The sequence below is a fragment of the Triticum dicoccoides genome, chromosome 6B (genome assembly GCF_002162155.2).
Source record: "Triticum dicoccoides isolate Atlit2015 ecotype Zavitan chromosome 6B, WEW_v2.0, whole genome shotgun sequence".
NCBI classification, from domain to species: Eukaryota; Viridiplantae; Streptophyta; class Magnoliopsida; order Poales; family Poaceae; genus Triticum; species Triticum dicoccoides.
This window is the reverse complement of record NC_041391.1, coordinates 82,918,911-82,932,757: the sequence shown is the minus strand read 5'-3', so window position 1 is coordinate 82,932,757 and position 13,847 is coordinate 82,918,911. Positions and strand designations below refer to the sequence as shown.

Here is a 13,847-nt window from a genome sequence, read left to right as displayed (position 1 = left end):
GGAAGGGGAGAAGCGGAGGAAGGGGTTGGGCTGGTTGGCCCAGTCGAGGCGGCCCGGGCCGCGCGCGTAGCCGGCCGTCAGGCTGTGCTTGGTGCGGCAGTGGTACTCTGCCGCCGGTGACGAGGATGGCGTCGCGGAGGGGGAGGCTGGGGTGGAGGACATGGCGACGCGGTGGACGGCGGGGAGGAGAGGAGCGGCGCGGCGTGGGGGGCGGAGGAGGAGCATCTCGGGTGGAAGACGTCTCCTCCGGTCCCGGGAGGGAAGGGGATGGAATGCTGGGGAAGGTTCGATTCGGCTCGGTGGATGGGCCGGATGCCCAAAGAATCCTGAAGGCCCAAGAGGAGAAGCTATGCTAGCCCATCTAAGCTTTCCCCTTCTCCCTTCCCAGCCGCCTCGCCCTCGCCCTCTCCCTCCTATCTCCGACTGCGCCGCCGCCCCCTGTGCCAGCGTCGCTCGCTCCGGCCTCGTTATCGCCGACTGCTCAGCTCCACTCCCAAAGATGGCGGGGAGGAGAGCGAGCGCCCGCGCGCGGCCCAACGTGCTGGTGACCGGGACACCGGGGACGGGGAAGACGACGACGTGCTCCCTCCTCGCCGACGCCGCGGCCGTCGCCCACGTCAACATCGGCGACCTGGTCCGCGAGAAGGGCCTCCACGACGGCTGGGACGAGGACCTCGACTGCCACGTCATCAACGAGGACCTGGTATTCAGCACACGTCCTCCCCCCAAATCCTAATTAGTACACTTGCATCTGATTCGTCTGCAGGGCTTTTTATTTTCCTCTTCTTGAGCGTGAAATCGTCGGTTTCATTAACCACTTGGTGCAGCTGAATCGCCCACCACACATCAGAGTTTATCACAAAGTCAGCTGGCTCACTGACCACATCAGAGCTTCAATTTTGTTAAAAACGCATATACGGAGATACTCCCTCCGTAAATTAATATAAGAGCGTTTAGAACACTAAAATAGTGATCTAAATGCTCTTATATTAGTTTACAGAGGGAGTACATGTTAAATATACTAAAACCATAGTAGAATTTGATGATTATGTATGAAAATAGGACTATTTAGGAATACTGATGAGGTGATAGAAACATGGTGATCCTAGTCTGCTTGAGCTGTTGCAACTTCAATATGAAGCTGTCAAAGATTAGGATCGGTCAATTTGGGCACAATCTTGTCCCTTCTTAGGTATCTTGAGCAAATGAAGCTTCAACTCAAAAAAGTCCATTCTGCACCCGAGCTCATATGCTCCCGCATGAACAGGAAAATCGAAAAAAATTCAAAAAATTCCAATTTTTTTTTGAGATAAACATTGACAAAAGTTCTAAGTGCCTGCAAAAATTCATCATGAAATCACATTCCTGTAAGGCGTGGCAAAAAAAAACAAATTCAGTGCTTCAAAATGCGTTTGAAAGTAGCTTTTTCAGAGTACTATTTTTGTTCTTTTGCCACGCCTTCTAGGAATGTGATTTCATGACGAATTTTTGCAGGCACTTAGAACTTTTGTCAATGTTTCTCTCAAAAAAAATTTGGAATTTTTTGAATTTTTTCGATTTTTCTTCGATTTTACTGTTCATGCGGGAGCATATGAGCTCGGGTGCAGATTAGCCGCGTCCCTTCAACTCTGTTGTAGTTTCCTATGTATGTATTCCTGAGTACAATACTTCCATCTCCATCGATGATGCTTACATGGTTCCACAAAGGCCTGTTTGTTGCCTAGATCATTTGCCGGCACATTCTAAAATAGTGTGAGGCACATACAGCATTAGTCATTAGACAGCGAGCAGACCAATTTCAGTAAACAAGGACAAAGCCTCAAACTCACCATGGCTATGAAAAGGTCACCTATCGCATGGGAGGATATTGAGATGGCTGAGAACTGAGCCTGGCTGTGCTCTAATCTGGGCCAGGCAGGGAGTGGTGGCAGTGCTTTGATCTGCAGGGTGGAGTAACATATCCTTCAGCTTCCAGCCACAGCAAAGCCAACAACACAACTGAAGGGAGAGAATCTTACCTAGGGCAGGGAGGGAGCTGCAGTGGCGCATATATCTGGGGGAGAGAGGGTCGAAAAAAAGCATTTGGATTACTGTAGTACAGTCTTCGGTAGTAACAGAAGCACACACAAATCATATGTTTGTGCAAACAGTTGTTTTTCCTTACTGCACAAGCTCAGGTTCCAGAAAATGTATGATGTTGTTCAGGACTTCAAACTGTATTGCTACATCTGCTATCTAATTGATCGGATGCACACTTGAGAAGCTCACACTTGTCATTAATTCCTCACACTGAAGATGCAGAATACTGATATGAGATAAAAAGGAATAGTGTTTTGCCAAATGATTGCTACAAGTTGAGGAACAAAACATATCTCTTGTGTTGTGTTTTGTCAGTTTGGCTGATGTGCCATCTGAACCCAAATTTGACCAGCACTATCCTGTTGTATTTGAAGAAAAAGGGTGTGAACACTTCATTTTTCCACATTGATATTGACAGTATATCTCATATCTATTATTGGTTCGGTACATACTTAATGATTCCTGTATCCGTGGTTGCAGGTTTGTGATGAGCTGGAGGACAGGATGGAAGAAGGCGGTGTACTAGTAGATTATCATGGATGTGATTTCTTTCCAGAACGTTGGTTTGACCTTGTGGTCGTGCTTCAGACCGACAATTCAATTCTGCATGATCGCTTGACTAGCAGGTAATCTTTATATCCAATTCGAACTCAAGAGTGGCCGCCCTCTTGGAGCAAGCGAAACTGATATGCCATGCCACACTTATCTCTGACACGTTTTTGTTTTGTTCACAGAGGCTACATGGGGGCCAAGCTCACAAACAACATAGAGTGCGAGATCTTCCAGGTGCTCCTGGAGGAGGCGAGGGAGAGTTACAAGGAGGATATAGTGATGCCACTGCGAAGCGACAGCGTCGAGGATATCAGCAGGAACGTGAGCACGTTGACGGAGTGGATAAACAACTGGAGACCATCCCAGTGAGGTACCGATCCGTCGTATGCTTTCCGTGTTGAGTTAGATTGTTATTGGATTGTGTTGTGGATGGAGCCCATGGGGGCATGCTGACTGTAAATTAGCTGGTCTGATTGGGTTTTTTCTCAATTAAACGGTCATGCGTGATTTGAATTTGTACCGATAGAAAGATGGGCGTTGCTGCATGAGTTAAATTTGTATTTGTTCGCTACTAGTGTATGTTTTCTTCTCCCTTTGAGGTGCTTGGGAAGTTTACTCGGTGAGCGGCTAAGATTTGGATGCCAGTACTTGTACAATTTTTTTAAAACCTTTTGTTTCAAATGCTTAAAATTTAAGAATCGGTCAAGCAACCTGGAACTTGAGTCCCAGCAGGTAGGTGTTAGGACACTAAAGACATACAAAGAGTAGGACAAAGGAATTTTGTTAGTTCAACCAGCATGTTAATATTTTTTTTCCAGATGCAAACAACTCTTAACTGTTCTGAATGCCTCTCTGACCCACACTTTCACAACCCAAGGAACCCACAAGCACCTACCTATTTTGGCTCTGCAGTTCTATATGATGTGCAAACTTGAAGAGAACTTCACCTAGATAACACCAACAAACATCCTTGCAGACAACCCAATTTTGCCCAATTCAAACAACCACCAGATGCTTCTGAATCTAGAACTACAACTATAGCTCCAAACCCGCAGGAACAAGTGGACTGCAACAACAGAAGAGGCAATCAAGGGCAAATAGAGCAACTGTATGACAGAAGAAGACCTCAAACTTAAGTGGAAGTAGGCAAACTGAATATGCCTGAATTTGATGGAAACAATATTGACTCATGGATTCAGACTCTGGATCTGTATTTTGATGCTGCCAGAACTCCTCTTGCACATAGAACTAAGATATCGGCGACCTACCTCAAGGGCCCTGCAATTGAGTGGGGGAGAGGCACTCAAATAGTTTTTTTTAACTGGGCACTCAAATAGTTGCTTCCACTTTACCTTGGTATAGGTTTTGTAGATACTAGATGACCTGTCGCGCCATTTGGCGCGCAAGACAAACTTGAACCAAGAACTAAAAGAGATCCCTTTGCCTTTTTTAGCATACGGTTTTGATGTGTACTTGTTTATCAAAGTGCTATGAATCAATATAGAATTTTTTTGGATTGTTTGCTGTGTAGTTAAGGTGAAAGCCCAATTTAAACTATGAAGTGAAAACAATTATTTTGATGAACTTAGGAGTGCACGTAGTTTTTTATCATATAATGGCCTTGCTTTCGAGTGTATTTGATATTTGAAAGAACACAAAGGTTTGATATCATAGATAGCCAAATACATGATTCAAATAGTTTTTGACACAAATGATACATTGCAGTTAAGTTAGTACTACATGGTAAGATAGGATGAAATGTTTGGTTTTGTTGGCAATTGATACATTGTTCTTCCACATGGAGAGATTGTGTCCATCTCTATCACTGGATTGGTAGGTCTCTCATGGTCTTTGATGGTTAAATGAAGCCTCTTGACAACTTCTGCAAGCATATATTCTCCTGTTTATTTCACCATGGATTGGTGACAGCTGAAACGCATAGGAGCATTATAGATTAATGTCCTGGAATTTATCAAGTGACATATATGACTACACTTTTGAAGATTCTCTATGGGCAATGTAGAAGATCTAAGTCAGGCTGCTAAACCAACTACAAAAATAATAATATTTAGGCAATATTTCAAGTGAATGGGTAAGGAATTAATAAGATGGAGAGCTGCACTATCATCATTAAGAGAAGGAAAACGCATAGACAACGAAGAATATTTGTCTCAGTTCAGAACATACATGAACATGACTATAGACACACAAGATTTATTTTCCACAATATGCACAATTTAATTTAAAGAAATCCATGTTGCTTTATAGTAGGAAGAACACACCTGCATTGACAAAAATACAAAAATGTAAGATCCGAGTAACTATACAGATAGGCGACACAATAAGATGTAAGACATATCAACATAGAGCACTGTGTCCAGGAGCAGTTCTTAGGAATAGCAGTCAAATACTTCATATAGTAATGGGCTATGTTTTTAAGGCGGTAAGGTGAGGCGAGGCGCTGGGGGGCGCCTCACTGCCTAAGCGCTAAGGCATAAGGCGAAGCGACGCCTTAGAGCTTAGAATCCAGGCCCAGAAGTTATACTTTCAAGTAATGGGATTCAACACAATCAACCCATGGTACCTTTTCTACAGAAAAAGCATACAAAAATATGATATAAATGTTTCTTCTGATCTTCTCTACCAAATATTATCAGTCTGATCTTCGTGACTATGATCAGTGTGATAAAATATGCAAGCCATATGATTACTATGAAAAAGATGGACACAAATTTGTGAGCCTCCTTGTGCACAAATCAGAATACATGTGCAATGAATGTCAAAAGAAAATCAAGTTTCCAGATGAAAACTTCTAAAGTAACTCAGGATGTTGCAATCAGCTGACATTATACTGCAACCTAGTGTTTTAGTACACTTTGAGACCTCTATTGAACCATGAAACAGAAAGAATGTTGCTCTCACAAGGCAACACTATCTTTAAAACGATGTTCAGAGACACCTTGTATGTAGTACAATTCCTTTGGATCAGTTCTGTTCAGGTTGACTGTAGAGACGAAATGTAGCATGAAAATTGAGCAGAAGAGATACAGTTATGAAATGCAAAAAAGATATTGATTGGAGATTGCACACATCATAAGAGAAGAAAATCACAAGGCAACCATATATATTCAGTTCTAGCAGAAATAGGAACTTGGGTGTATTTTAGTTCAGAGATATACAAGTGATCTAGTTCAGTTTAGTCAGGGCACACAGTAACAAGTAGTTCCCGAAGGTAAAGGCTTCGCATTAGCTGCAGCTAGCTATGTAAAACAGCCGGATATTCGATGTCTAAACTAAATTGTTGCGCCCCTAAACCTGGAATTATGGTTCAGTTTCAGCTCTTAAGAATGCCGGCGGAATATTGCTCAATAAATTAAAACGAATATAGCACATAAATCCGACCTGACAGCCCCTCTTTTCTTCTTCTCTCACATCCTCACATATTAATATATTGTATTAAATTTTATATTGAGAAACTGGAAGCATAAGAAAGCTCGACGAATAACTTCCTTGAAATAAATAAGCGACAGCTAAGTGAGCATACATCCAAGGCAAAATCTTCATGTTTTGTATGCCTACTTTTCACTGATAATGATGGTTACTTTAGTGTATCCCTGAATGGAAAAGCAAATAAATATGTGCCTTATCGATCAAAATGTTACTCCCTAGACTAATTATCTAAATAAAATCACCTCTATCAAAAGACCCCAATGGTTAATTCTAACGTGGAGGAGCAGTGCTGAATTAACTGTTTGACTTCACTATTCTATACCGTATAACAAACAATTAAAGTTCAAGACTGAATTTAGCAGCATGATGATGATGATATACTTAATCAAATACCGTTGCCGTAACAGTAAGGCCTTCTGTTCTGTTCCTTCAGTAAGAAAGTTGTAGAAAGAGAAGCAACCCAAAGAGCCAAAGAATACATTTCTACTTCAATTTTATCAATTTTAAGGTTGGAATATGGTTTCCCCACATAAAGCTGATCCGGACAACCAAGCCAACCATCCAAAAGGTCTGCGTATGTAATTCAGAGTTGGACCAAGTGCCAAATAGAATACTGACCAAGTAATAATAAAAAAACCAGCTTGTTAGCCAAAACGCATGCTACCGTCCTAACTCATAAGAATGATCTTGTTCAAAAGAATCAGATACAAGTTATGCAAATAAACTAATGGCTTAGTGGCTCAACTTGTACAGAATCCAAGCAAATCAAGAAGCCCGACTAAATGACTGGAGGCCATATCCACATATAATAGAGCAAAAAAAAGTGCATGATTAAATTAGCAGGGGACAATCCTAACCTGGGTTTCAGAGTCAAGAAATGGCCGAAGATCAAACACTGTCATCCTCCCTCCTTGTTCGATTCATGATTTCCTACTTAACAAAAGAAACAAAGTAACATAGTTCAATAATAACAATTGTAGCACATTGTTTCAGAAGATTTTATATCACAGAAATTTACATGGGGTAAACTAAAATAACCTGAGACTTCCACAAGCATGGAAGACGATATCGAGTGAAGGAGGTACACGGTAGACCCATCGATCTCACCGTGCCAACGCCAAATTTAAAGAGGGTCCTACCCGAAGAGATATCCATACATATGCCACTTTCATATCTTTGAACAGCAAGTCTTTCATAAATCTGAGAAAGATAAGTACATTAAATTTGCATCCTATCCTAAAAATGTAAAACAACAAAAGTTTTAGTGAAATAAACCAGTGGACTTCCCTTGACTAAAATGCTAGGCATGAAAAATCATTAACAACGGACCTTCTGGTTATAACCAATAATATATTATTGGCTGCAAATACAAAGCAGATGCAAAGCATTGCCCAATCTGTCATCTCCAGAACTTCTCGCTAATAAAATTCAGGCACCCAAATAGCCTACTCCCTCCGTCTAGGTGTGTAAGTTATCTTACGAAAACCAAATAATCCCAAAACACTTAGGCACGATGCATTAAATTCTACCTCGTTTCTTGTTTCTTGACATATCAACCAATAAGAGATGTGGGGTGTGCATGCTTTTAATGACTTGAGACTACCAAACACGACATGCATTGGTTAGTTCATTGTATGCAATGCTATTAATTAGAAAATGAACATTAAGTTCTCTCGTTTTCTCCTCCTCCTTGGTCACGGTGCACAATCTAAAATGACTTACTCACCTAGACGGAGGGAGTATATATTTAGGAGAAAAACATTTCCATTAATGCTAAAACAGAACTCATGTATGTATTAGAAGTAATGTACTCTAGAGACAAATTCAATGTGATCTCTTATGAAAAAGAAAATGATATGAAAGGTAAAAAAGCAAAGAGCCGATGCTAGAAAGATAATTATTAACCGTGAACAATAGGAAGCCCAAAATTAAAAGCAAAGAATAGGGCTTCAGACTCCAGGATTTGAAGCTATTTGTGTTGTAGTGTAGTGCAGCCAGTTGATCAATGATGTGGTCTGGGCATTTTGGTAAAAGCAGCTCCAGCAACTCCTCAGATTCTCACCAACAATCTAAAGCACTAACCAATGCACCATTCGTTTGCACTGTCGCATAGAGTTATTTATCCATGCATTGACTAAACTGAAAGAGCACATGCTTGATGGACACAACTGAGCAAGAACAACAGACTGTAACAGAATGGAGGAGACAGGGAGACAACAACAGTTACCTCCCAGTGGAGACCATAGGGGCTCTACATACTCAGGGAACTCGATCTCATCAAGCTTCTTGAAGACATCTTCGTCATCCTCTTTCCATCCTTGCACACACCATTGACCCTGCAAATAAGACCATTCATGTTAGTGTCCTCATCCCAAAAAGCATTCCATCGCCTAATACCATAGTGAAACTACCGTTTCGATGGGTTCGCTATCCAATGGCTCTCCCTTCGACCCACAACATAGCAATCCGTTGAAGAACTACCTCAAACGTGTAGATCATATACGAGCGGTGCTTACCGATGTCAATAAATTAAGTACCACTATTTTTTTCCCCTAAATAAACCCCAAATATTTCAGATAAGCATCACCAGTGGCGAGGTCACAGGAGATGATGACATTAGCCAATATGCACAGTATAGATCTTGTTCATGCTAAAAACATCTGCTATCATATTCTTGCAATCACAACTCATTTTTAACACACACATAGCTGACTAAATCACCTCACAAAGCTATGAAATCTTACAAAAAAATGAAATAAGAATGAAGAAGATAACGCCAGGTCCTTGGACGTGCAAGTACCACAAACAAATGAAAATTACATAGGGGGAGTGGGAGGAGAGGGAGGGAGCCGGAGGAAGAAGGAGCTCACGAGGATACGTGCAACCAGAAGCGAAGATACATACAGTGGTGTGCGGACTGGAGGGGGAGAAGGATTCCCTAGCCACAGCCCACAGGAGCCTTCCTCCTCCACGGCCAGCACTGCATGGCCGGCGAGCCAACTCGCCGGAGCATCGCTGCCCCCTCGCCTCCCACTCTTCCCCTCCTTCTCCTCGCTCTCCTCACGCCCCGCTCGACCGCGACCCTGCGGGCTCGCGCCACCGCGTGCCGGCCGGCCGCCATGACCATAGCCTCCTCTCCTGACGCATCTGCCATCACCTGCTCCTCCTGCCAAGTTGCATCCCGCACTGACCACCAGATCCACTGGGTGGACACTCCTGATGATGGCGACGATGAAAGAAGAGGAGAGACAGGGATGGTGGCGGCAGCTGGAGAGGATGAACGGGGGAAGGAGAGGTGGCGGCGAGGGCATGGCTAGGGTTGGATGCAGGCTGGAACCTGAGGACGGGGGATTGGTGGGGAGGAGAACGAGGGGATTGGTGGGGAATGGGGAGGGAGGACGAGGGATTGATGAGGAGTCGTCCAGATTGACGCGGTTAATATTTTTTTCACCCAAGGCGCAGGCAACGTACACACAACACGCACACTGCCAACCCAGGCCCGCGAGAGATGAAGGCCCACCGGTCATGCGCTTAAGCAAGAAAGAGCAGCGTGGAAAGAAACAACCCGTGGGATTTTTGACAGCGTGGTGAAAAACCTCCAGCGAGGCCGATCGAGTGAACGAGATTGCAAGTGTGAAGCGAGTGCCTCAGGTGAGCGGGTACTCTAGCAAGGTTTATATGTTCAATGTTGGGGGCAAATTTGCAGAAACATCCATATGTGCCGGCTTTTCACTCAACGCAGACCTCTAGTGTGAATAAGCACATTCTTAAATTTGACGACCTGATGAACCTTAGGGCAAGGGACAATCCAGCTTCGCCCGATGATTATTGGATGAACAGTTTTGTCTTTGGACTGGATGAGAACATACAACACTATTTACAGTGTCACAAGCCAGAGTAAATAGCATAAAACTACTACTTTAGAGGTTAGGGTTCCAAAAAACTACCGGTTTTTAATTTTTCTCAGATAACTACCAAGTGGGTGGTCGGCTGTTTCAAAAAAACCCAAATGACCGTTGTTTAAAAATTAAACATGTTTATGACATGTCGGACCCGCACCTAAACGAACCGGCTGTTTGACCGTTTGTTTGACCGTTATTTGACATGTGGGACCGACATGTCAGTGTTTCTTACAAAATCAATCAGGCCCCTGTAAATATTTAAGAAAAGCAATCAGGTCCCTACAAACAAATTAAAAAGGCAATCAGGTCCTTTCCGTGGCTGTGCTCCAGATCGAGAGGAGCGGGCGCCCGCACCTTGCTCGCCGGCCATCAGCTGTTGCGTGGAGCTCGCCGGCCAGCAGCCATGGCGCCGCCACGGAGCTCCTTTCCGTCGCCCTTCGTCGTACAGCGCGCGCAGCCGCGGAGCTCCCCAACACGCAACCTCTCTCCCTTCCCTCTTGCTCGCGCTGGCTCCAGGTGGGTGGAGCAGCTCGACCAGCTCGGTCCAGTGGCCCCGGCTGGAGGTGGTGGCGGCATGGCCGTCCTCGGCGCGGAGGAGGGCAGGGTCGAGCTGCTCTGGCTGGTGGTGGCAGCGGTGGCCTGCACACAAGCCCTCATGGCGCGCGCGGCGACCGCGGGCAGAGCCCCACGGCACGCGGCGACGACCACAGGCGAAGCCCCATGGCGCGTGGTGATCGCGGGTGGAACCCCATGGCGGCGGCGCGCGGTGGCGACCACCCATGGCGGCGTGCAGCAGCAACCACGGACGGAGCCCCATGGAGGCGCAACGGCGACCACGGGTAGCCCATGGAGGCGCGGCGGCGACAGTCCAAGGACCCGATTGCTTTTAGAAAATGATTCGAGGGACCCGATTGCTTTTTTAAAATCTTTGTAGGGGCTAATCCGTGAAAAATCTGTGGATGAGGCGCTGACATGTGGCCCCTACAAGTCAGTTAACGGTCAAACAAACGGTCAACCAAACGGTGTGTTTAGTGGCGGGCCTGACCTGTCATAAACATATTTAATTTTTTAAGAAAGAGGATTTGGGGTTTTTTGAAACGGCCAACCCCCGACTTGGTAGTTATCAGTGAAAAAAATTAAATTTGGTAGTTTTTTGAAACCTTAACCTGTAAAGTAGTAGTTTTATGCTATTTACTCCACGAGCCAATATATTTGCAAAAGGCTGCCATCTGGCTAATTAGAGGAATGGAGCAAGCTCAACCACTTAGGAGATAATTTTTCAATAACCATTCCTCCCAGTAAGGAGATAAGTTCAGTTTGAGCAACAAAAACCTGCTAGCCGTAAAAGAAGTGGTACAAGAGTTGGCACACTTTTTGTTTTTAGGTTGCTAACTACACGTGCCATGTGGTGCAATAGTTGGTAGTCAATAAAATGAATCAAGATCTTTATTCAATAAGCGGAGCAACATACAATTTATATGGCTTCGAGGATACAGAGACAATAGTTCTATACGTTATAATTATCATGAGTTCATCATCTCCCTGGGCGGCTGATGCCTTCTCATGCTAAATCATTATCCTTTTTTCATCCTTTTGATCAGGCTCTTGACAAATACTCCCTCCGTTTCTAAATACTTGTCTTTCTAGTCATTTCAACAAGTGACTACATACAGAACAAAATGAGTGAATCTACACTCTAAAAATGTCTACATACATCCGTACATGATAGTCCATTTGAAATGTATAGAAAGACAAATATTTAGGAACGAAGGGAGTAGTTGGTATAAGTGTTCTGCCACAAGCCACACGAGTCACGATGGTTGTCAACTCACCACCATTGTTCAGCTTCTCCGCATAGAACTTCCTGCTGCAGTTGCTGGCTGCGTAAAAATGAATATGCATCCACACGTCAAGGACAAGTCGCACCGAGTTAACCATGCTGCCTTCCTTCTCCATTCTTTAGCAAGTTCAGCTACAAGGGGGAGACGAGGAGCACCGTAGCTGAAGCTTTTGCCCTCATAGTCATCATATAGCTCTTTTGCAAGCTCCTCTCTATCAGTGACCCTGGAATTGGAATCGGGGTCATCATGTAGGCTGAACAGATTCTTGAGCGTAGCACATAGGTTCATGTTTTGCCGCCTATGAGTCGATCGCCTGGTCTTCACCAGCTTTGTACAGGTTAGTTCATACAACCTGTTTTGGGAGCGGCCTGGTAGTGTGTCTGGCTGTTTCATGAGAAGGAACATCATGTAGTTTTGATATCGCCTTGATGGCCTCCACATCCAGCAATGCGTCCTCTTCTTTGGCTTGTTGGCTCTTGGCCAGGAAAATAGCGCTGCCGATGTGCCAGATGATGATGCACTCTTGGAAATCAACACCCAGGGAGTCTTGTAATATCCCTCCAAACAAACCCCTGCGAACCAGTGGTTCCTCACCCCACTTGTTCTTGAGCATGCCTAGTGAGTTCACACCCCCATCACTGTATAAATTCTTAATATGTTCAGATATACAAACCTTTACATGGGCCGTCATGTTAATATCCCATGAGTAATACTCCTTGTTCCAAAGCTCCGTTAATCCCAGTCCCACAACCTTGGCCAAACTGCCAAGAAGAGGCCTCGTGAGTGCACTGTCAGAACCAGTGCAAAGGTGCAACATATTGTACTGTCCCATGCTATGCGACCACCTCCTTGAGCTGTACCGGCTATCTCCTCCTACCCTGACAAGATGGTGAAGATATGCAACAGCACGCCTAAGCCGGTCCCATCTTTGATTGCACAGAGCTGCGTATTGAAGCCAGTGGCATCTCGTGGTACTTCGGAAGACAAATGTCCAAGAGGAGCCTAGGGCGTTCAACAGCGACGTGATCTCCATGCAGTGTCTCCATGAACAAGGCACCACCATACAGTATGTAGGTGATATCAACATCAGCTCTGCGGTGGGCTTCCTTGTCGACGAACATAAAAAGCAGCAATGATCCTTGTCGACGAACATAAAAAGCAGCAAGTGACGAAATAATACGTACCAAGTAGCCGAACCATGTGTGGATGACACTTGCCTTGGTGTACAGCATGTCATACATGAGGGAGAGCTCAACCTCCACTAATCTCCATGTTAGATTGTATAGTTTCCGTATATGTGTACGTATGTTGTAATGTTGTACCCCTTCATTATATATATGTGATAGGCCATTATATATATGTTCCCTGGAGGGTTGTGCCGGTTCCCCCAAACCTATTGTCTTACATGGTATCACGCTAGGTTAAGATCGCTTCCGCTCCAAAACCCTAAAACCCGCACCGCCGCCGCCGCCGTCTTCACCGCCACCGCGCCACCGATCTCGCCGCCGCCATGTCGAGCGCCGCCACGTTCGGTTCCACCGCCGCGGGGCTACTGCCGGCCTCCCTCGCGGCCCTACCGAACCTCTCTCTGGATGCCGTCGCTGTCCCGGCCCCGCTCGGGACCCGGAGCATCGGCTCCGTCTACTCGACCCCGCCGGCGCCCTCAACCCTCGGACGAGAGCTCGCGGTTCACACCGCGGCAACGACGTCCACCACCGTCCCCGCGGACGGCATCCCGCCGCTCGTGCCGGCAGCGCCCGAGACCGACCCGATGGCGGGTCTTGCGGCGTACGCCCCGGCCGCGGCGCTGTCTGGCCCTCCGCCGTCTTCGGTGACCCCGTCTGCCTCCATGGCGCTTGCGCCCCAGGCAGCCCCCTCGGTGGGATTGTCACCACCGCCTCCGTTTCACTTTGGCCATCTCATCACCATCAAGTTCTCCGCCGACAACTACATCTTCTGGCGTGCGCAGGTTCTCCCGCTATTGGGGAGCCACTATCTGCTCGGCTACGTCGACGGCTCTCTT

At 45.5% G+C, this 13,847-nt stretch overlaps 2 protein-coding genes and 1 pseudogene across 2 annotated transcripts in view; 1 reads left to right on the top strand and 2 right to left on the bottom strand.

Moving 5' to 3' along the window:
* LOC119320798 overlaps positions 1–225 on the bottom strand; it is a 3,857-nt gene extending 3,632 nt beyond the window's left edge. The window contains exon 1 of the mRNA XM_037594743.1: positions 40–225. Within this exon, the coding sequence (XP_037450640.1) occupies positions 40–225 (186 nt within the window). The remainder of the gene's footprint in view (positions 1–39) is intronic.
* Positions 226–361: 136 nt separating this feature from the next.
* On the top strand, positions 362–3,262 carry LOC119322708 (adenylate kinase isoenzyme 6 homolog). The gene is made up of 3 exons (XM_037596206.1): positions 362–703; positions 2,560–2,705; positions 2,814–3,262. Exons 1-3 carry the CDS (start codon positions 500–502, stop codon positions 2,998–3,000), a joined length of 537 nt encoding a protein of 178 aa, XP_037452103.1. The 5' UTR covers positions 362–499; the 3' UTR covers positions 3,001–3,262.
* Positions 3,263–10,994: 7,732 nt separating this feature from the next.
* The window catches only part of LOC119320797, a 64,901-nt pseudogene continuing 62,048 nt past the window's right edge, over positions 10,995–13,847 (bottom strand).